The sequence below is a fragment of the Delphinapterus leucas genome, chromosome 8, assembly GCF_059928025.1.
Source record: "Delphinapterus leucas isolate spDelLeu-1000000601 "Yukka" chromosome 8, BTC_Dleu_Yukka2, whole genome shotgun sequence".
NCBI classification, from domain to species: Eukaryota; Metazoa; Chordata; class Mammalia; order Artiodactyla; family Monodontidae; genus Delphinapterus; species Delphinapterus leucas.
Window position 1 is genome coordinate 63,034,503 of NC_143136.1, and position 22,176 is coordinate 63,056,678.

The following is a 22,176-nucleotide window of genomic DNA, read 5'->3' on the forward strand; positions in this document are numbered from 1 at the left end:
GTCATTTAGGGCCCATGGCATGAGCCTCAGCAGTGTTGCTGAACTTGGACTTCTTTAATTTCCAAGGATCTGTGTAGAGTTGAAGGGTTGCTGATGGACAGTTTGCATTCTTTCCTTAGGCTACAAAGATACAGAGTGTATTGTATCACTGGACTCTCAAATTACTCATATCTCAGGAATGGGTCTAATAACCTTCACAGAGTGAGAGAAGGGCTTAGAAAGGGAGACAAGGTCCCTCATAGTAATGGCCCTAACTCTCCTCTTTACTTTGAAATCCTTACCACATTAAAATCACGAGTTGGGAAAGTTTCAGTATGGTTGCAGGTGGCTTTTTTTTTTTTTTTTTGCGGTACGCGGGCCTCTCACCGTTGTGGTCTCTCCCGTTGCGGAGCACAGGCTCCGGACGCACAGGCTCAGCGGCCATGGCTCACGGGCCCAGCCGCTCCGCGGCATGTGGGATCTTCCTGGACTGGGGCACGAACCCGTGTCCCCTGCATTGGCAGGCGGACTCTCAACCACTGCCCCACCACGGAAGCCCCGCAGGTGGCTTTTGTTACTTCCACATTTTCATTCTGACCCTCCTTTTCTTTCCATGATATTGCCTGCAATGCACACGAATGCTCTCATTGTTGCCACCTCCGGACTCATTTTATTAGAATATGAAATCTCCATGAGAGAGTTTTATAAATTCCAATAAATTGACAGGTTTTTTTTTTTTTTTTCTGGTGGTCACTTATTTGCCAGAATGAAGGATTTTCTACACACCCATTTTGATTGGTGGGTAACCATGCCTTAGAGGTTGTTAAATATTTTCAGTATCACTCTAATTTTCTGTGAGCCATGCCTGATTTCTTTTCTGGTGCCTGTGCTTGTTTCAGGGACTGTATTGAGAAGAATGTGACATCATGGAAGGAGTTACTCAGAATCATTAGGTCCTAGATAGCAATGACTGTGCTTGTGGTCAAGTAAGAGAATGTTGGCCATTGGCGTGTCTATAGCATCTTTGTCAGTCTGTGTTCTCTGTTCTGTGACAACCTATAACATAACTGTCTTGTTTTTAATCTTGATGCACCTGAGTTCATGTCCTGGACCCAAAGCTGCTGTTTTCTTCTCCTCCTTCTCCTCTTCTTTCTCCTTCTCTTCCTCCTTTTTTTCATTTTTGTCAAGATAGTTAAGGGACTAAACGGGCACAGAAATTTCAGTTTCTAGGAGCTCAGTTTAGGTGGCAAGATGAGCACTTTGATTTTTCCTGAGTGGTTTGTATCTTTGGAGTGCAGCTGTCATTTTCTTCCAGGTTCTTATCAGACCTGCAAAGGTAACGAATTCACTTGCCCCAACGGCTTCTGCATTAATCAAAATTGGGTTTGTGATGGAGAAGGTGACTGTGTAGATAATGCCGATGAAGACGGATGCGGTAAGGAGGGGAAGAGCTTCTGATTGTAAAGTGTTTTCTTAAAGTGTTTTCCAGAACTTGTTTTTCCTACTTTCCTTGTTACAAATTATCTGTGTGACATGCAAGTTTCTGGATTGGCTGGGCTTAAGGGGAATTAGTGGATGGGGAGGAAAGAGGTGATTCCACTAGCTTTTCCTAAAAAGACCCCAAACTCAAATATAACATAAATTATAATCCTTTCCTTCCAATACTAAGGCCAAATAGGTAGGACAGTCTCTCCCCTGTCTATAGCCCTATCCAAGGTTTTCCCTTTAAGACTCTTATTTTAATTAGATGTATCTGTATTAAAAAAAGGTAGGCTGGGGAAGGAGGGAAAATGTGATTTGTCTCAAGACCTTATAACCTTGAAAAGTGACTTAGAGCTGGAGATTGTTAGTTGTGGGAAAGGCCACTCTCCAGGGAAGTGAGAAGGAGATTGTCAGTGATATTCGCCCCCTTCACTGTGCTGTTATCATCACCTGTAGTACCTCCAAGAGTTCAGAAGTTGCTGACACCATGAATAAAGCACGTCACCTTTGCGGGTCTAGCCCCAGGTATTGGGTTGGCCAAAATGTTCGTTCAGCTTTTTCTGTAAGATCTTTATATTAAGAATGATGCTTGTTCTGGGAACATCCATTGGTTTCATGTTTCAGTGATCCAAGAAGTTGTTTTCCTACATTTGGGTGTTTCTTACACTGCTGACATTTCACTAAAAAAAAACACAAACTGAACAACTCAAAATGACACACACACACATAAAAACAAACATAGGAATCCTGGCATTACCTTGATAGCCCTATAGTTCTATTGTTCATGATTTAATTAACTAAATGTTCTCCTATGGATTATTCATCTAGTTTGTTGATAATTCAGGCCCATTTCTCCTTCCTCCTCTTATCTGGCTGGGAGTTGCTTCCCCTAGAAAGAGTGGAACTTAATGCCATTTGCCACTGCTTAGAATCTCAATAAAAGGTCAGTTGTAGAGTTAGAAACTACTAGTTTACTGTGAAATATAGGTCATTTGTAGACTTCTTGTCTACCTGATCTCTATCCTCTCTTAACCATGTATTGAAAAAGAGTTGGCTCTGCCTCTAATGTGGCCTGTAGTAACTCTCTTTTTTCCCCACAGAAAGCAGAATTAACCGTACTTATGAATGTTACCCAAATGAATGGGCTTGTCCAAAGTCTGGAAAATGCATCCCAATTACTAAAGTTTGTGATGGGACTTCAGATTGTCCGGAAGGAGAAGATGAAAGCAATATCACTGTAGGACAACACTGTGGTGAGTATGGAAATTTATCTGGGCATCTTTCAGGTAAAGGTGTGTCTGTTTCTCTATAACAGATTGCCAAATACAGAGACTGTCAGTTGGTGTTTGCAGAACGAACAGTCCCACGACTTAGTGGCTTTAACCAGGGAACATTTATTATTTCTCACAGTTCTGTGGGTTGGCTAGCTCACTCACACCTCAGGATGCTGCAGTAAAAGCATGGCTAGTCCAGGCTTGTTTGCATGGTGGTGGAAAGGGCAAACCCCAGTGTACAAGCTCTTTTTTTTTTTTTTGCGGTACGTGGGCCTCTCACTGTTGTGGCCTCTCCCGTTGCGGAGCACAGGCTCCGGACGCGCAGGCTCAGCGGCCATGGCTCACGGGCGCAGCCGTTCCGCGGCATGTGGGATCTTCCCGGACCGGGGCACGAAGCCGTGTTCCCTGCATCGGCAGGCAGACTCTCAACCACTGCGCCACCAGGGAAGCCCTACAGACTCTTTTAAGCCTCTGCTTATGTCATGTTTGCCGAGTGTTCTATTGGCCAAAACAAGTCACAGCAAGCCCAGATTCAATGGATTGAAGAAATAGACTCCATCTCTTGATGGGAGGAGCTTAAAAATATTTGTGACTCCCCTCTCCCCCTTCCCAGGAAGAATGGATTTAATGGTAATTGTGATGACTCTAAAGTGTTCTGGAGATTTTATTCCCTGGCTTATACCTATGGAAAAAGTGTTGTCTGGATATAACTCCAAGAGGCTTCTGGTTTCAGGGATATGTACTTTTGAGTCAGTGTTTCTTTTTTCCCTCTGTGGCTGTAGAATATTCCCCCACCATCAACCATCAATTCTGTGGACAACTGACTTTCCTGTAAGAAAATATAATTCATGGCCTTGATTTTATCAATAGCACTCTCTCTAAATTATCTAGTAGTTGCCTAGCAGTGGCCATTAACTATAACCCTAAAGTTTTGGGGATTTTTTTCCCTGGAGAAAAGAGACTTCTATGGCTTCTTTTTGGCATTTCATTTGGGGACCCTTTTAAATAGTCATGGTACAAAAGTTAGAAAACTAAAATTAACAGAAAAATATAGTCACCTGAAATTCCACCACTTAAAGCTAGCCATGATTAATTAACTTTTTAGTGTTAAAAGTTAAGAGTTTAGTGTTTAGTGTCCAGTGACTTGGGAATTCTTGGGAATTTCCTTCTATGATGTTGACACAAAGATAGACTTATGACCAGATTTTTCCATAAACAGCACTTCTGATGGCTTGTGCTTACACTTAGTTACAACTTTTTAAAAATATGTGCTGAGCTTTTTAAAATTATTATTATTAATTTTTAAAACATCTTTATTGGAGTATAATTGCTTTACAATGGTATGTTAGTTTCTACTTTTTAACAAAGTGAATCAGCTATACGTATACCTATATCTCCATATCTCCTCCCGAGCTTTTTCTTGCATTGTATTGCAGGAAGGCTTGAATGGTGACAGATTTCCTGTGGCTGCTGCATGCTTACTGAGCTTTTACTTTTGAAAGAAGTTCTTACTTCTTGTAAATCAGCCTTGTCCAGAGGTCACCATTCATTTCACCAAGTGTTTTTCTCTGTTTAGATGTGGATTTGTGTCCGTTCTTAGGCTGTGAGTACCAATGCCACAAGTCACCAGCTGGAGGGATGTGTTACTGTCCCTCAGGTTTTATTGTCAACGAAAATAGCACCCATAACTGTGTCGGTAAGTGACAGGTGGGAGGGCCTGGTCTTTCATCACGGTGCTTGTGCCACTGGTGGGATCCATGCCCTCTAACATCACGGAGTTTGTACTTGTGGATAGGAATGTCTATTAACAAAGAGCAACACAGTCCTCACCGAAAACATGGCAGTATGAAGTTTTAACTCTGAGAAGCTTTTGTGAGGCACCCAAGGCGAAAGAGTGGTTGTGTGATGAGTGAATTGACTAGCGATGTGTATATCTTTCTACCACCCGATGATGAAGGTAGTCTTTTGGTGTTTTGTGTATTATGTACTTGGAAGCAGAAATGATATGGCCACACTTGTTAAATACAGTTAGCCCTCCCTATCCGTGAATTCCGGAACTTCAGATTCAAATCAACTGGGGATTAAAAAAAAAAAAAAAAAAGGCAGAAAGTTCCAAATAGCAAAACTTGAACTTTCTGTGTGCAGGCAACTATTTATATAGCACTTAAATTGTATTTATAACTATTTACATAGCATTTACATTGTATTGATATTAGGCATTATAAGTAATCTAGGGATGATTTAAAGTATATAGGAAGATGTGTCTAGGTTATATGTAAACACTACACCATTTAATATAAGGGACTTGACCATCTTTGGATTTTGGTATCCCGGGGGGTCCTGGAACCAACCCCCGTAGAATGCCAAGGTGGACTGTACTGAAATACTTCCATGTAGTTGGTAAATAGCTGCTGTCTTGAATCCATCAAGTACCTTACCCTGCTCCTCTGGCCTCTTCCCAGGATGTCCAAACCTTCCCAGTTTCCAGGAGCTAAAGAGTGGTCACCCAACACAACAGAGGGTCACCAGGTCACTGATCCACTGACCACACTGGCCAGTCAGTGCCCATGCTGTGCTGGTTGTTAATCCCATTGATTTTCGAAGCTAATACTAAAGAAGAACAAACTCTATCATGTTATTTCCATCCAGTGGCTGGCATTGAATTAGACACCAGTGCACTAAATATTTCTGACATCTTTCCTATCTGAAAGATAAGAATGATTTCTCCTACTGGGAAAATTTTGATTTTGATGTAAGCCAGCTTTGCACCCCACTGTGATTAGGAAGGGGTTCTTATGATGGGAGAATTAGACATGGCCAAGTATCATCAATTTTCAGTTTTTTAGGGTTTGAACAATGAATTTTTAATGCTCTGATTTCTTTTTCCTTCTTTCTAACTTTTGTTATGTGAACAAAAGACATACTAGCAGAAAGTGACCACAGGGGTTTTCACTGGTGTTAGGAAAAGGCATCTGGAAGGCAACTGAAACAATTCATTACTATGAAGTATTCATCTATGGATCTTCAAAAGATAGATGATTCAGAATTTTACCAGGATATCTGTGTTCTTTAGATACTCCTTAGAAATTTGAGATTCTTTAGGGCTTTTTGGATGAAAAAAAACATAGCACATGTACGAAATACTTTTAGAAAAGTATTTCTTCTGAAATAATTTCTAAAATATTAATATAATTTGGCCCAAAATATTGAATTTGGATAAACTTAATGAAGTTATTCAGTCTTTAGTCTCAGCTCATGGCTTCCAACTTAATTATGGTTGATCTTAATAATTTCCTCATAGTCAGAAAAAATTTTAATGTCAGAAAGACTCTGGGGGGTTCCCTGGTGGTCCAGTGGTTAGGTCTCTGTTTCACTGTCGAGGGCCTGGGTTCGATCCCTGGTCAGGGAACTAAGATCCCACAAGCCATGTGGCACGGCCAAAAAAGAAAAGAAAAGAAAAAAGAAAAAAAGAAAGACTCTGGTTTACAAACTCTTGAGAAAGTCTATTCCTCAGTGTTACTGAGAACTATTGTAATGGGGCTCGCTCATTTACCTGTTGTATGCCAAGATTTTTATATCCGGTAAAGCAATCCAGTTGAGGTTGTTCTTGTGGTGTTCAAAGTAGGTAATTTTAGATTTCTAATATCAGGACCGTGTCCCAAAGTTTGCCCTGGATCTGATTGCTCCTCTTAAGTAACTCTATTCGACAAGACATGTTAAGATTAAATGCTTTATGCAAATCAGCCTGAGAGATCCTGAAGACTCAGAGAGAACTTTGAACTATTTAAGAAAGCTCCCAAATTTCTAATCGTCTCAAAACGTTTTATAAATAAAACATTTATGATCTGCAGCTACCATTAAGTGATATTATAGGACACTTTTTGTGTTTTATTATTATCATTATCATTATCGTAACACTGCAGATTCATTCAAGTCATTTAAAAACACTTTTCACACAAATGTCCTCATTTGTTAGGTGGTTTTCTGACTTTGGAACCCCTGCTTGTGCTTCCTGGCATCACTGCGAGGGCTGCATCCCTTTTTTCTCGGAGTGGTGCTCATCTGTAGGTATAAGGCTGCTCGTGTGTTTTTGCCAAATGTCAGGCTTCTCCACCCCCTTTACTGCCACCCAGCTGCCAATCCGATTTCCAGTCTCTTAGTTTTCTAGGCCTCTCTGCTTTCTCTTAGTAGAAAAGGAATTCCAGTAGAGATACCAGAAGCCATGTTCTCAGTATTACACTAGCTTTTCTGTTTTTCCTCTCAGCCCCAAAGAGGAGTTAGGCAAATGCACCCTTTGCCTCTGAGTTTTGAAGCTTGGTTAACAGTGATTTCACATTTCTTTCAAAGAAGACTATATTTTGCCCTCTTTGTAAAGAGAACTCATTCGTTTCAATACATGACACGACGAAACCAGTTACACTTGTTTCAGCTGAGCTTTTAGGGGAAATGTTTAGGTCTACTCTTTCAAGCGTTTCAAGTCTTTCAAGTTCAGCGAATACTCTCTTTATGGCTGTAATCCTCTGCATGGCTGACTCATCACAGAGGCTTCAGGTGTTGGAAACCTATACAACATTTACCATCTTAGATCCGGCTCCCCAGTGAATGCCTCAGTGGTCATCAAGAATAAAATGGAGTAATCCTGACAAGAAATTTTTGGTCCTTCCGTTCATCTGCTCCTGGTAGCCTTGCCCTGGCAGCGGAGCCTCTGAGGCATGCTGCCGGAGCAGTTTACCGGGGTGATTGTTTCTGATTGACAGGACATGCTGTTTGTTGAGGGAATGACATCGTGGTGCAGAGTTAGAGCAGGAAGGTCATTCAGCATGGTGGGATTTCACACAGCCAGGTGGGTCAGAGGGTGTCCAAGGGGGTCTATGCTAAAAAACATTTTTTTGAATTACTTTCAAAGCAGTATTTGTTGGGAGGCGGGGACAAAGAATAAAAACGAAAGTAGATCAAGGTAATGGGCTGGAGTATTGTAAAGCAGCATTTTAGTGTTTTTTACAGTTTCTACTACCTTTTCTAGTCTCTTGAAAACCTCAGGTCTCCTTTCATTTTTCTTGTCTTCCCTTTGGCTGACAATGGATATTAATTAGCCTTCATTCTTCTTCATAATGGAGAATAGAATCTTATTCAGTCATTAAAAGTGACAGTGTTTATACACTCATTTAAACCTGTAAAGTATTTGTAGCCCAGGTGATAGGAAGGGCATTTGCACCCAAGAATTCCTAGTTATGACTTCACCCTCTTTTTGACATGAGAACTGCTCCCAGGGTGACTCCAGACCCTTAGACATAGTCATAGTGTCTTGCATTCAAAATGAGGTCATGACACCCTGGGAGTTTGAGGGCGAATGTCCTGTACTTTTATTCCTGCTGAAGCGAAGCCTCACGTGGTGCTTTCTTAGGGCTGAGGCGAGGGCACAGGAGACATAGATCAAATGTGGGCCTTTTATTTTTACCCACATGTCCTTTTATCTTGTCATGTCCAAATTGGATTAATTTTTTCTTCGTCACGGTCCTTGGAATGAAAGATATGCTGGTCAATGTTTTGTTATACTTGGTCTGGAGGGTAAATGGGAACTGTTATCTTGATCCCAGGACTTTCTTGGTCTTTCTTGCTGGGGAGTCACGAGATGGTGGGCCACCCAGCAGGTGTGGTAGAACTCAACTCACAACTCTGCAACTGTGATCGGATCCTAGAAATTCTGGAGAATCCTAGACCTGAGGGTCTCAGGAATTATAATTTACTTGAGAATTTCCTGAAGCCCTGGGGGGTGGGAACCTTGTTGGTTTAGGCTGTGGAGGTCATTCTCCAAGGGAAGAGAGCAGGGTGAAGGAGGGTGAAGAGTGGATGTGAACTTGGGGGGTCAAATGAAATATTTGGCACCGGTGGACCAAAGATAGGACAATTTCTGTGCCCCTTAAGCTTTATAATCTTTGAGAAAGACACTTTCTTTCCCCCGCATACTGTATTGTTTATATGTCAATTATATTGAAACTCTTTTTACACGGTAGAACTGAGACTGTTATGGCATTGAACAGAGCTCTATTATGTAATGGATTTTCAATAAGCGCTTATTAAATGAATGAATAATGCTAATGAATAATCAGAAGAGAATATATTTTTCATGTCTTAAAAATGATTTTAATTTTGGTTACGATTTTTGACATCAGAGGAAAGGCAGCTGGGTAAACAGACCTTTCCAGATACTTTATTGCAGGCACAGATTTGTGTCTTACTGAGCCACTGGATATAAGGCAGTTCTTTCTGCAGTGATGGGAATGTCTGTGTCTTCCAGTATGGTAAACACTAATCATATGTAGCATTTGAAAGGTGGCAAGTGTGACTTGGAAATTGAATCATTAAATTTATTTTATTTTAGTTAATCTAAATGTAAATTTGAGAAGCTGCAGAGGGCAGTGGCTATCATATTGGAAAGCACAATTTTAAAGGGATGCATTTACACTAAAAGTCAGATATTTTGTAAACCAACATTAACAAATGAAATGCAAAGGCAATGTGTCCAAGCAGTGCTGTGCATCACCTGCAAAGTTATCCTTTACATAGATTTGAAAAAACCTTGGGTTTTCCCTAGTATGATGATGCCTATTTTTTTCCCCCAGAGGGTACTTACTTAGGCGGGGCATCACCATATTCCTGTATAGCTTGTCCAAGATGTTTTTCAGAAATGCTGTTAAACATGATTACAAACGGTTATTTCCTATATGGCAGATTTTGATGATTGCCAGATGTGGGGAGTTTGTGACCAGATATGTGAAGACCGAATTGGCCATCACCAGTGCCACTGTGTAGAGGGGTATATCTTGGAGCACCAGCAGCGCTGTAAAGCTAATTCTTCTTGTGAGTAAATTAAAGACGCTTGTGTTTCTGAACAGTAAACTTCTGATGACTATCCTCTTTCCATAGCAGATGACAAAAGAAATGTCAGCATTGATGCGGATGGCAAGGTTTTATTACCACAAATCAGGAGTGGCTCCCGCTGTTGGAAGAATAGGTCAACATTAATTTCATACTTTGGTTATTAGGGACCAACTTGTGGATTAACGGGTTTTTTAAAAATTTTTATTGGTTGCTTGTTCCCTTTGGGACTGGAATATTATGTCATCTATCACATAAATTTTATGAGTACATTTGACCTACTTTTAATTACTGTACTACCATATGGTGACGAGTACCAATAGGCATTGTTTGTGCAAAATTTAGAAGTGGTTCAAAACGGACCTGCTAAATTTGGATTAGTTTGTGAAAATGCCCTCATTCTAACAGTACTGTGGCAGAGGAAAGTCATGAAAATTTGTTTTAAAAAATTGGGCCTCCCAAAGCATTTTTGTGACCATGGATTTCTGGGTAGTAAGATCTTTACTCTTTTTTTCCAATTGTTTTTTTCACACCTGTTTAAGGTGCCTTTGGGGGCTTTCTGAAACTTATCCGCACACATGATCTATGAATTGACCATTTTCTAGTTGTTTTTGTGTTGAAATACTGATATGCTGTGGACGAACTTTTAGATTTTTACAACTGATTTTTACCATTTATTTATTTTTGAATAGATATTATACTCATATTTTCAAAAATTTAAAATTATTTAGAAGATATATGACATCCCCCCACCATCTCTGTTCCCCTCTGCCTAGTTTCCCACTTCTCCTCTCCTATGGATAATCACTGTTTATTTTAATTCTAGAGATTGTTAAATGCATAAATAAGAATATACAAATATAGACACAACCCTATTTTTACATATATGGTGGTAAACTATACATACAGTTCTTCATCTTCCTAATGTTGCATACTATATTTGCAAGGGCTTTCCATATCAACACAGACAGCTTTTTTTCATTTTTTAAAAAATTTTGTTGTATTTTTAAATTGAATTATAGTTGATTTCCAGTGTTTCAGGTGTACAGTTTTCTTTTTAATAGTGGCAAAGTCCATTTTTTTGGTTGTATATAATTTATTTAACTAGTCCTTTACTTATGGGCTTTTATATTATTTCTTACCCTCTGATATTGCAAACAAGACTTCAGTGAATAACCTTATTCATTTTGCATTCTTGTGAGTATACGGGTATAACAAATTTGGATCCACCATTGCCATGTTTTTCACAGAGTGGTTTCCCACTAATCCTTAAAATGTGTTTTGTGTTTTACACAATCTAAGGTTGTACCTGGGGTAAGGTGCCCACATCATCAAAGATTCTCGATGATACCTCAGTGTCATTGAACTAGCAATCAGGACATTCGAGTTCTTGGCAGACTCTGTTCCTAACTTAGTGTGATTTTGGACATTTCATTAAGCCTCTTTGTGCCTCAATTTTCCCATCTGGAAAATGGATAGAATGACATATATGTGTGCCTCAGAAGGTTTAAAACCAAATAAGAAAACATAGTTGTAAGTTGCTTCATCATCTTTGTTCACTTGAAAGACTGATAATGCCTTCCTTCTTCACATTTAGTTGGTGAGGTCTCTGTGATCTTCTCCAATGGTCGGGATTTGCTAAGGGGTGATATTCATGGAAGCACCTTTGAGATCCTGGTAGAATCTCAACATCGTGGATCGGCTGTGGGTGTGGATTTTCACTATCACCTACACAGAGTCTTTTGGACTGACATTGTGCAAGATAAGGTAAATAGAAATTTCTGGAGTGTAGCTTGGGAGCTGATAGAACTCCAAGCACAAAGTGTTGATAGCTTTTCATTTTTAGGGGAGTAGAGGGGAAAGTTCCTTTGTTTTCTAACAAAAAAGGCCCTTGAGATATTTTATGTTAATCAGCACCTTTTACAGCTATAGTATTACATGTGACCTATTAAACAAAGCACTCTATTATATGGATTAGCCTTGAGCAACTTTTAATTTTATTCGAAATGGAGTCCAAAAGCCTAATTAAAAGAAATAGTAGACATTCTTTCAAAACTGGGTAGATATTTGGTAGTAATTTTTGAAACTTGATCATTTAAAATGTAAAAAGTATTCTGCTTTCCTGTATGATAAAAATCAGATTTTTACCTGCATCTTCTAAATGGAACAGTAATTGAGGATTGGGTAACAAATATTGACAGTATTTTGTTTAACAGCCAAAATTTCATTATGCTCTCTTATTTGGAAAGTGTGATGGATCTGATTTCAACTTTGAGTAATGCAACGGAGATTGTTAAAACATAAATTTTAGAGACTCCTAAAGAGTTATGGAGTTTTATTTCTTCCCTTACATTTCCTTGTACCATTAATAAAATTTTAATTCAATTAACTGATAATTTGCATAACATTTCTAAAAATTGAGACTTCGGATTATAAGCAGATATGATTTAATGACAGCTAGAAATCAAAACAAACCACTACCACCTTCTCCACCAAGAAATCCACATTGAATTAAACTTTCTCTAACTACGAAGAATTAGAAATGCAGGCTTTTTTTTGTAAACCCAGCTTTTTATATATGCCTCATATGCTTTTAAAGAAACTCCCTGCCCCCAGTAACCCATGATGTAAAATAACAAGTCTCCAGTGAATTCTTTTTTTTTTTAATAGATCTTTATTGGAGTATAATTGCTTCACAATACTGTGTTAGTTTCTGTTGTACATCAAAGTGAATCAGCCATATGCATACATATGTCCCCATATCCCCTCCCTCCTGAGCTTCCCTCCCATCCTCCCTGTCCCACCCCTCTAGGTCATCGCAAAGCACCGAGCTGATCTCCCTGTGCTATGCGGCTGCTTCCCACTAGCTAACTATTTTATATTCGGTAGTGTATATATGTCCATGCCACTCTCACTTCGCCCCAGCTTCCCCCTCCCACCCCGTGTCCTCAAGTCCATTCTCTATGTCTACATCTTTATTCCTGCCCTGCAACTAGGTTCATCAGTACCATTTTTTAGTTTTTTTTTTTAGATTCCATATATATGTGTTAGCATAGAGTATTTGTTTTTCTCTTTTTGACTTACTTCACTCTGCATGACAGACTCTAGGTCCATCCATCTCACTACAAATAAGTCAATTTTGTTTCTTTTTATGGCTGGGTAATATTCCATTGTATATATGTGCCACATCTTCTTTATCCATTCATCTGTCGATGGACACTTAGGTTGCTTCCATGTCCTGGCTGTTGTAGATAGAGCTGCAATGAACATTGTGGTACATGACTCTTATTGAATTATGGTTTTCTCAGGGTATATGCCCGGTAGTGGGATTGCTGGGTCACATGACAGTTCTATTTTTAGTTTCTTAAGGAACCTCCATACTGTTCTCCATAGTGGCTGTATCAATTTACATTCCCACCGGCAGTGCAGGAGGGTTCCCTTTTCACCACACCCTTTCCAGCATTTACTGTTTCTAGCTTTTTTGATAATGGCCATTCTGACTGGCATGAGGTGATACCTCATTGCAGTTTTGATTTGCATTTCTCTAATAATTAGTGATGTTGAGCATCTTTTCATGTGCCTCTTGGCCATCTGTATGTCTTCCTTGGTGAAATGTCTATTTAGTTCTTCCACCCATTTTTTTTTTTTTTTTTTGCTGTACGCGGGCCTCTCACCGTTGTGGCCTCTCCCGTTGCGGAGCACAGGCTCCGGATGCACAGGCTCAGCGGCCATGGCTCACGGGCCCAGCCGCTCTGCGGCACGTGGGATCCTCCCGGACCAGGGCACAAACCCGTGTCCCCTGCATCGGCAGGCGGACTATCAACCACTGCGCCACCAGGGAAGTCCTCTTCCACCCATTTTTAAATTGGATTGTTTGTTTTTCTGATATTGAGCTCCACAGACTGGCTGAATGGATACAAAAACAAGACCCATATGTATGCTGTCTACAACAGACCGACTTCAGACCTAGGGACACATACAGACTGAAAATGAAGGGATGGAAAAAGATATTCCATGAAAATGGAAATCAAAAGAAAGCTGGAGTAGCAATATTCGTATCAGATAAAATAGACTTTAAAGTAAAGACTGTTACAAGAGATAAGGAGGGACACTACATAATGATCAAGGGATCAATCCAAGAAGAAGATTTAACAATTATAAATGTTTATGCACCCAACATAGGAACACCTCAATACATAAGGCAAATGCTAACAACTATGAAAGGGAAAATTGACAGTAACACAATAATAGTGGGGGACTTTAACACCCCACTTACACCAATGGACAGATCATCCAAACAGAAAATAAATAAGGAAACACAAGCTTTAAATGACACAATAGACCAGATAGACTTAACTGATATTTTTAGAACATTCCACCCAAAAGTGGAAGAATACACTTTCTTCTCAAGTGCACACGGAACATTCTCCAGGATAGATTACATCTTGGGTCACAAATCAAGCCTCGGAAAATTTAAGAAAATTGAAATTGTATCAAGCATCTTCTCTGACCACAACGCTATGAGATTGGAAATCAGTTACAGGAAAAAACTGTAAAAAACACAAACACATGGAGGCTAAACAGTGTGCTACTAAATAACCAAGAGATCACTGAAGAAATCAAAGAAGAAATAAACAAATAAATAGAAACAAATGACAATGAAAACACGACGACCCAAAACCTATGGGACGCAGCAAAAGCAGTTCTAAGGAGGAAGCTTACAGCAATTTAATCTCACCTCAAGAAACAAGAAAAATTTCAAATAAACAATCTGACCCTACACTTAAAACAACTAGAGAAAGAAGAACAAACAAAACCCAAAGTCAGTAGAAGGAAAGAAATCACAAAGATCAGAGCAGAAATAAATAGAAACGGAGAAAACAATAGCAAAGATCAATAAAACTAAAAGCTGGTTCTTTGAGAAGATAAACAAAATTGATAAACCCTTAGCCAGACTCATCAAGGAAGAAAGGGAGAGGACGCACATCAATAAAATTAGAAATGAAAAAGGAGAAATCACAACTGACACCACAGAAATACAAAAGATTATAAGATACTACTACAAACAACTATATGCCAATAAAATGGACAACCATGGAGAGATGGACAAATTCTTGGAAAGGTACAATTTTCCAAGACTGAGCCAGGAAGAATTAGAAAATAAATAAGCAGACCTATCACAGGTAATGAAATTGAAACCATAATTAAAAATCTTCCAACAAACAAAAGTCCAGGACCACATGGCTTCACAGGCGAATTCTATCAAACATTTAGAGAAGAGCTAACACTGATCCATCTCAAACTCTTCCAAAAAATTGCAGAGGGAGAAACACTCCCAAATTCATTCTATGAAGCCATGATCACCCTGATACCAAAACCAGAAAAAGACATCACAAAAAAAGAAAATTATAGACCAATATCACTGATGAACGTAGATGCAAAAATCCTGAACAAAATACTAGCAACCAGAATCCAACAGCACATTAAAAGGATTGTACACCGTGAACAAGTGGGGTTTATTCCAGGAATGCAAGGATTCTTCAATATACGCAAATCAATCCATGTGATACACCATATTAACAAATTGAAGAAGAAAAACCATATGATCACCTCAACAGATGCAGAGAAAGCTTTTGACAAAATTCAACACCCATTTATGATAAAAACTCTCCAGAAAATGGGCATAGAGGGAAACTACCTCAACATAAGAAAGGCCATATATGAATTCTTTTTTTTTTAAATCCAAATGACTGATTTGTGCAACAAAGATAGGTCCCTGGAATGAAGTATAGGAAAACTGCTCCCAGTGAATTATGCTTAAGAAGTGTAATAATTTTGGTTTTTCTTTCAGGTTTTTTCAGTTGACATTAATGGTTTAGATATCCAAGAAGTTCTCAATGTTTCTGTTGAAGACCCAGAGAATCTGGCTGTGGACTGGGTAAATAATAAACTTTATGTTGTAGAGACCAATGTCAACTGCATAGATATGGTAAATTTGGATGGAAGCCAACGGATTACCATTATAAGTGAACATTTGGGACATCCTAGAGGAATTGCCGTGGACCCAACTGTTGGGTAAGTTATGTGAAAACATACTGATTCCAGCATTTTTGGAGTTTTATTTCTCCCCCTGTACACAAAACATCCATTGGCAGAATTGAAGGTTAATCCTGACTTCTTTTAGGTTCTGTACTCTAGAATCCATGTTTATTTCATATCTCTTTTCATAGAAGCTTTAAAGGAGTTGGCTAAATATAATCCAATTTGAGGATATGCAGTCCAAACACACCTACTGGTGTCCTAAAAATATGTGATATTTTGGGGGTATGAATTTTATTCTTAGTGTTTGACACATTCTCCTGGCTGAGAAATTGGATTCTGTTTTCTGACTTTAATAGTATTGTCACAACTAAATCATTATTAACATGATCACTCTAACGTAAGTTGTAAAGTTGTTTTAAAGAGGGGATAGATCTGAAACCACTAGGTGGCGTTGCGAGGGGCTCTGAATATTCTTTATGTCTCAGTGCAGAGAGAATTCAGCGAGAGGCAAACTGATAGATAAGAAGTGATTTATTAGAATAGGATGCTTGTGAGGCTTACAAGCGGGCAGGCGAGTGTTGTGTTGCCCCGAGCACTTAGCGGGTTACATTTTTATAATCAAAGGAAGAGAGGGGAGGGGGAGAAGACCACCTTCTTTTTCATTCTTTGAGTCTTCCATCATTAACTCCTCCTATACGTTGGGCGGGGGGGTTTTTGAACCTACATGGTGTCTCCGGGACTGTCACGGCACTATGGAGAAATTATTTCAGGTCTCAGTACAATGAGGGTCTTTCACTTTGAAATATCACCTTTCCATAAGTTATTGTTTTTGCGTGTGTGCAAAGAGAATGTCCTAGGGGTCATTAACTTGTTGACATCACTGGGCAGATAGTAGACCTTATTTTCCACTGTTGTTTTATTGTTTTGGGGCATGTCTCATGCTTCTGTTGCATGGTTTTGTTGGTAAGCAAGTTGACTTGGTTTGGTTGTTAAGCAAGCCAGCCTGGCTTTGATGCTAAGCGACTTGCTCTGCTTTATGAGTCAAGCAAGTCCACATTGTTTCAGGATTTTTCCATTACTTTCTTGAGTGATCATTAACTTACTGTGGTCTCCCAAAGCCCCCTAAAGTTCCCTCTCTATCTGCAATCCCCTAATGTGGTTTCTAAGCTAACTATTTGATTACCCTACTCTATCCCCTATCAGATCTATCCCTTTTAGTGATTTCTTGTTAGAGACTGGGGTTGAGATGTCAGTGGTAACACCTCATCACAAGTTGTTCAACTGTGAATCAGTCCAGCAAGAGTGATAATGCTTACTTTTCTCCAGGTGTAAATTAAAATTTTCCTGATCTTCACATTTGAGACTAGTTATGGGAGACTAGCTTTCTCCTAGATTTTCACAGTTGGGTCTTAGGAGCCTTGGATGAACTTGAGGCTACTTAAGTGTTGGTGAATGGTGATTATTCATTCCTATTTCATGATTTCAGCTGTCCTTCCTTGAAAATGATGTATATGTTCTCTAGACTATGCCTTAGAATGAGGAATTAAGGAGGGAAATGGCTTGATAGTTTTTTCTTTTTTACAGCCTTTTTGCTGGCTGTAAAAAAGAGAAGTGAAGGATGGAGCCAGGGATCAGGGCAGAATATTAAGAAGTTAAGAAGGTAGATACGTTTTGTTTTTTTTTTTGCCTGCCAGTTAGTGCATTTTAATAGTTGCTATTTGGAATTGTTGACTCTCCTGATTGGCCCTCACAGTTTCTGATTTTTAATACTTCAAAATTTCTCTATTGTTTTAAACCCCCATGGTTCTCTAATCAGCTAGAGGAAATTTCCATTGATCCAAACATACAATCTCAAAAAATATTTTCTAGGTAAACTTGTAAAATAACTGATTCTTTCATCTTTTGGTTTTCTTTTGTAGTTATTTATTTTTCTCAGACTGGCAGAGCTTTTCTGGGACACCTAAGATAGAAAGGGCTTTCATGGATGGCTCCAACCGTAAAGACTTGGTGACAAGAAAGCTGGGATGGCCTGCTGGGATAACCCTGGATTTGGTATCAAAGCGTGTTTACTGGGTTGACTCCCGGTTTGATTACATTGAGACTGTAACTTATGATGGAATTCAAAGGTAAGAAGTATTTTTTTTATATCTTTATAAGTTTTGGGGAAATACATAAAATTTATGGAGAGAGAAACTGAAGGACTAGAATTAAAAGATTGCTTTGTTGGTTGACATAACTTGAATGACCTTTGTGTTGACATTGCACGTTGTGACCTGCTCTGAGTTTTAGCTTGTGTTCCATATTAACACTCATTAAATATTACCTACAGCATTTGTTCTTTGATTTCTCTTCTCCAAGCCCTCTCTCACTCCCAGATGAAGCACATTATTTTCATTAACTTCCGAGTCCACTTATTTGTTTGGGTCCCTTATGGTTTGTTTCCAAAGATCACCTTATCTTTTAGCTTTCTATCTTCCCTCCAGTAAATAAGTTTTATTATTATTTTTTAACATTACCTGGTGGGAACTAATTGGGTTTTATACTGTTCTTATATATATTTCAAATCTTAATGAGAAATTCTGACTTTACCTGATATACTTCAAAGACATTTAAACAATATTTGAACGCAGAGTATGGCATACCTTTTTCCTTCATCTTAGTCGGATTAGAGCTCACTATAAATTAATTAAATTGTTACCTATTTTAGATCCTCTTCTTTTGGTATTTTCAAAAACTGGTTAAAACATGGTCTTTAAATTTTGGCCAAGAAAAATTACTCTAGTCAATTTGATTTTTCCAAATGATGTGATTTTATTGTTTTCTCAATGAAAAGAATATTCTAGTTTTGGTTTCTCCTTTATCTCTATGTTGTAAGGATGGTATCACAGTTTGCCACTGGATTTTATATTCTTAGAACAATCTCTACTTGGTTAAATGAAGTGATTGGGTATTAAGGCTATGACGTATTGTCACTGAAACTGGTTCCCATAGTGAGGATAGGAATTAATTTAATGAAAAAATAATCATATAAGTCATATAAAAACAATTGAGAAGTTGCCTAATTTTTTTTCACTTTCACGGTTGTTTTGGCATTAATTTTATAGTCTAAATATTTTTATGCTATGGTTAAAGTAAAACATAAAAATCAATGGAATTTCAGAAAGATTCGAATGGTTTGCTGGCTGTGGAGAAACATGGAGGAGATACTAGAACTCACGAGTACAGCTAAAATCATAAAGTCATTGCCTCTTGCTTTACCAGCAGGTGGCATTTAGATTTATGGAATTTATTATTATTATTATTATTTTTTGGCTGCTTTTTGTCTTCATTGCTGTGTGCGGGCTTTCTCTAGTTGTGGCGAGCGGGGGCTACTTCTTTGTTGTGGTTCGTGGGCTTCTCATTGTGGTGGCTTCTCTTGTTGCAGAGCACGGGCTCTAGGCTTGCGGGCTTCAGTAGTCGTGGCACACAGGCTCAGCAGTTGTGGCACATGGGCTCAGTTGCTCTGCGGCATGTGGGATCTTCCTGCACCTGGGATCAAACCCGTGTCCCCTGCATTGGCAGGCGGATTCTTAACCACTGTGCCACCAGGGAAGTCTTCTAGACTTCTGGAATTTGCTAAATGAAAAAAAAAACCATTAATTTTAATGTACCATGTCACTATTGAGTGTTTCAAAGTTTGCACTCACTTGCCATCTTGGGTTTCTTTGTTTTTTTCGCGTGCAGTGTGATTCCCAGGGTTAGTATCTTCAAGTCTTTTCTTAAAGCTCTATTGTGCTCTTTAGTTTTTCAGGGCTGCTGAGATTTTTCTTTGAGGTCTTTCTCCTGTGCCAAAAGAAAAGAGGCTTGTTCACGTACCGTCCTCTACCTCACTTTACTTATGTGGCCTCAGTGAATTACTGTTTCTGTAGATGCAGTCATGGCAGCAGTATTGATTTCTTCCCCTTGCCTAGCACCTCTTACCTGTGTTGTCTTCCATTTTAGTGGCTCTGGGCACTCTGCCTCCACTACAAATATGCTCAGCTGACGGTTTCGTCAGGCAGAGGCATACCAGTGGTAGCCCTGCTTTTTCCCCTCCCTGGAGTGACATCAGGAATGAGTCTGTGTGTTTGCTGTGGGTTGAATTCTCCAGCTCACTGTCTTGCTCCCTAATTGCTGAGAAATGGTCAGTGGTGCAGCGTGGAGGAAGTGTTGAAGTTGTCTACCAGACTTCCAGTCCCTTGTTACACTCTTTCCCCTACAAATTTCAAAATGATATTTCACATCTTAGACCTTTTATATGTGGAGCAACCTTAAAAGAATGAAGAGCAGGTGGGAAAACAGTAATTTTTCAAAAGATCTAGAACAAGCGAAGATAGAGACTGGAATTTAAGTGCCAAGGCTCTTTTCGAAGAGACAATAGGAAAATCCTTCTAGCGAGTATAGACAGAAATACACCTGCATCTTAAAATGTTATAGACAGAAATACACCTGCATCTTAAAATGTATCTTGACTATATATTCTATATTTGTAGCAAGAAAGTTTTTAGCTTTTTAAGCATTTACGTGAACTAATTCCACCTTTTGTTTTTTTGGAACTAATTCCACCTTTAATCAAAATTGTATGGTATATATCTTTTGTAACAGGAAGACAGTAATTCATGGAGGCTCAAACATTCCTCATCCCTTTGCAATAAGCTTGTTTGAAGATCACGTGTTCTTTACCGATTGGACAAAGATGGCTGTAATGAAGGCAAACAAGTTCACGGAGACTGACCCACAACTGTACTACCGGTCTTCCCTGAGGCCTTTTGGAGTGACTGTTTACCATGCCCTCAGGCAGCCCTATGGTAGGCCCCTCAGCAGTGGAAAACCATGCTTGGTACTGGCCTTGGTAGAAAGGTTTTCTCAAGGTTCTCATGAGATTTGGGTGGCATTCTGAGATATATGATGGGTTATCTAGAGAGTTCAACCCTCTGAAATTGGCTTTGCAGATCGTTGGCATTCTGGAGAACTTGATGTATTTCAGAGTTAAAATGCCCAATCTACAAAGAACTTAGAGGTGTATTTAACAGATATTTATTGGCACCTGCAGTATACCAGATCCTGTCTACAGGCTGGAGAAAGAGCAGCAAACAAACCAAACTAAAATACCCATCCTTATTCTACGGGAGGAATCTCCCAATTCAACCCTCTAATATTGCAGTCGAGGAAACTGAGGCCCAGAAGAAGAAAATGACATGCTAAGTGGTCATTTTAGGTAGTGTCAGAGCTATTTTTTTCCTTCTTCTCTGTTGTATATTTATGACACCTGTTATTTGGTTTGCATTGGGTCTGTCATAGGTCAGCTGGGTTTGGTTATCTCTCAGGCTGGTCAGTTATCAAAGAAAAGAAATATTTTGATTCAGACACTGAATGTTATTTTATAGTACTTATGTTACTTACGTTATTTTACAGTAAGTTTTGTTTGTTTCAAGGTTTTAAATTGACATGACTGTTTAGACTGTGTGTACAGCTGTCTTCTGTATTTGCTCATGCATCAAAGAAACACAATAAACTAGACTACATCGGAAGAAAGCTTAATATCAGTGAACAGTAATTCAGAGAAAGACAGATTTCACTTTAAAACTGTAATGCTAAGTGATAGGTCTGGCTAGGATGGAGAGCGACTATAAAGTAATTAGGTTGATTAAAAAAACTCAAACCAACCAACCACTGAACTGATAGATTCAGATGACTACCCTTCAATGCCGTCATCCTAGGAAACAAATACGTCATTGGAAAATATATACTGTACCTGAAAGTATATACTGTATTAGAAAATACCTATATGGAATAATCAGTTCATGAGCTACTAAATTCACATCTGCCCTTGACCAAAAATATTACCCAGTTTTATTATCTAAATTATTTCTGTTATTTGCTTCAGAATTATACCTGCCTGTGTTTCTCAAAATTAATCTACCCGAGAAGGTGAAGAGACTATTTTAAAGAATAACTCAAAGGCTAAGAAGACAATTTCAAAAGCAGACATTTTTAGCTCTGACAGCCTTGTGTACAGTGAACTTCCTGATGTCACTGCTTTGAGAGTGGTTTTTGGAAGTATAAACTGGTTTGTGTTTCAGACATGTAGGGTTTGGGAATGAGATCTGGATTTGAATTCTAGTTTAGCTATTTAACCACTGAATAATCTTGAGCAAGTTGTCTCACCTTTTGGAACTTTGGTTTCCTTTTCTGTAAAATTGCGATAATATTTACCTCTTAGAGGCATTGATTGTTAAGTTGTCCTACAAAATAAGCATCCAGTGAGTTATAGTTATTTACTCTATTTTTTGAATGGTAAAAAATAATACTAAGGTTATTTGGGGGGCAGTTATATTTTAGTCACTGAGGCTAGCAGACAGAGTCTGTTACAGTTATAGGGGGGAAAGATCCCCCAAGGTTATCCAGTTGCAGGAATCTTGTCTTTTTTTTTTTTTGCGACCATCAGTTTAAGAGTAGATTCGAGAGCAACGATGACATTGGGAGCAGCTAAATGTGGATG

The 22,176-nt window shown here is 38.9% G+C and overlaps 1 protein-coding gene across 1 annotated transcript in view; it reads left to right on the top strand.

Annotated features, from left to right (window-relative positions):
- LRP2 (LDL receptor related protein 2) overlaps positions 1–22,176 on the top strand; it is a gene marked incomplete at its 5' end in the record, with an annotated part of 157,359 nt that overhangs the window by 18,794 nt on the left and 116,389 nt on the right. Inside the window, 8 exons of the mRNA XM_022570207.2 lie at positions 1,295–1,414; positions 2,562–2,714; positions 4,312–4,431; positions 9,468–9,596; positions 11,212–11,381; positions 15,466–15,689; positions 17,576–17,782; positions 20,280–20,482. Coding sequence (XP_022425915.2) covers positions 1,295–1,414; positions 2,562–2,714; positions 4,312–4,431; positions 9,468–9,596; positions 11,212–11,381; positions 15,466–15,689; positions 17,576–17,782; positions 20,280–20,482 — 1,326 coding nt within the window. The remainder of the gene's footprint in view (positions 1–1,294; positions 1,415–2,561; positions 2,715–4,311; positions 4,432–9,467; positions 9,597–11,211; positions 11,382–15,465; positions 15,690–17,575; positions 17,783–20,279; positions 20,483–22,176) is intronic.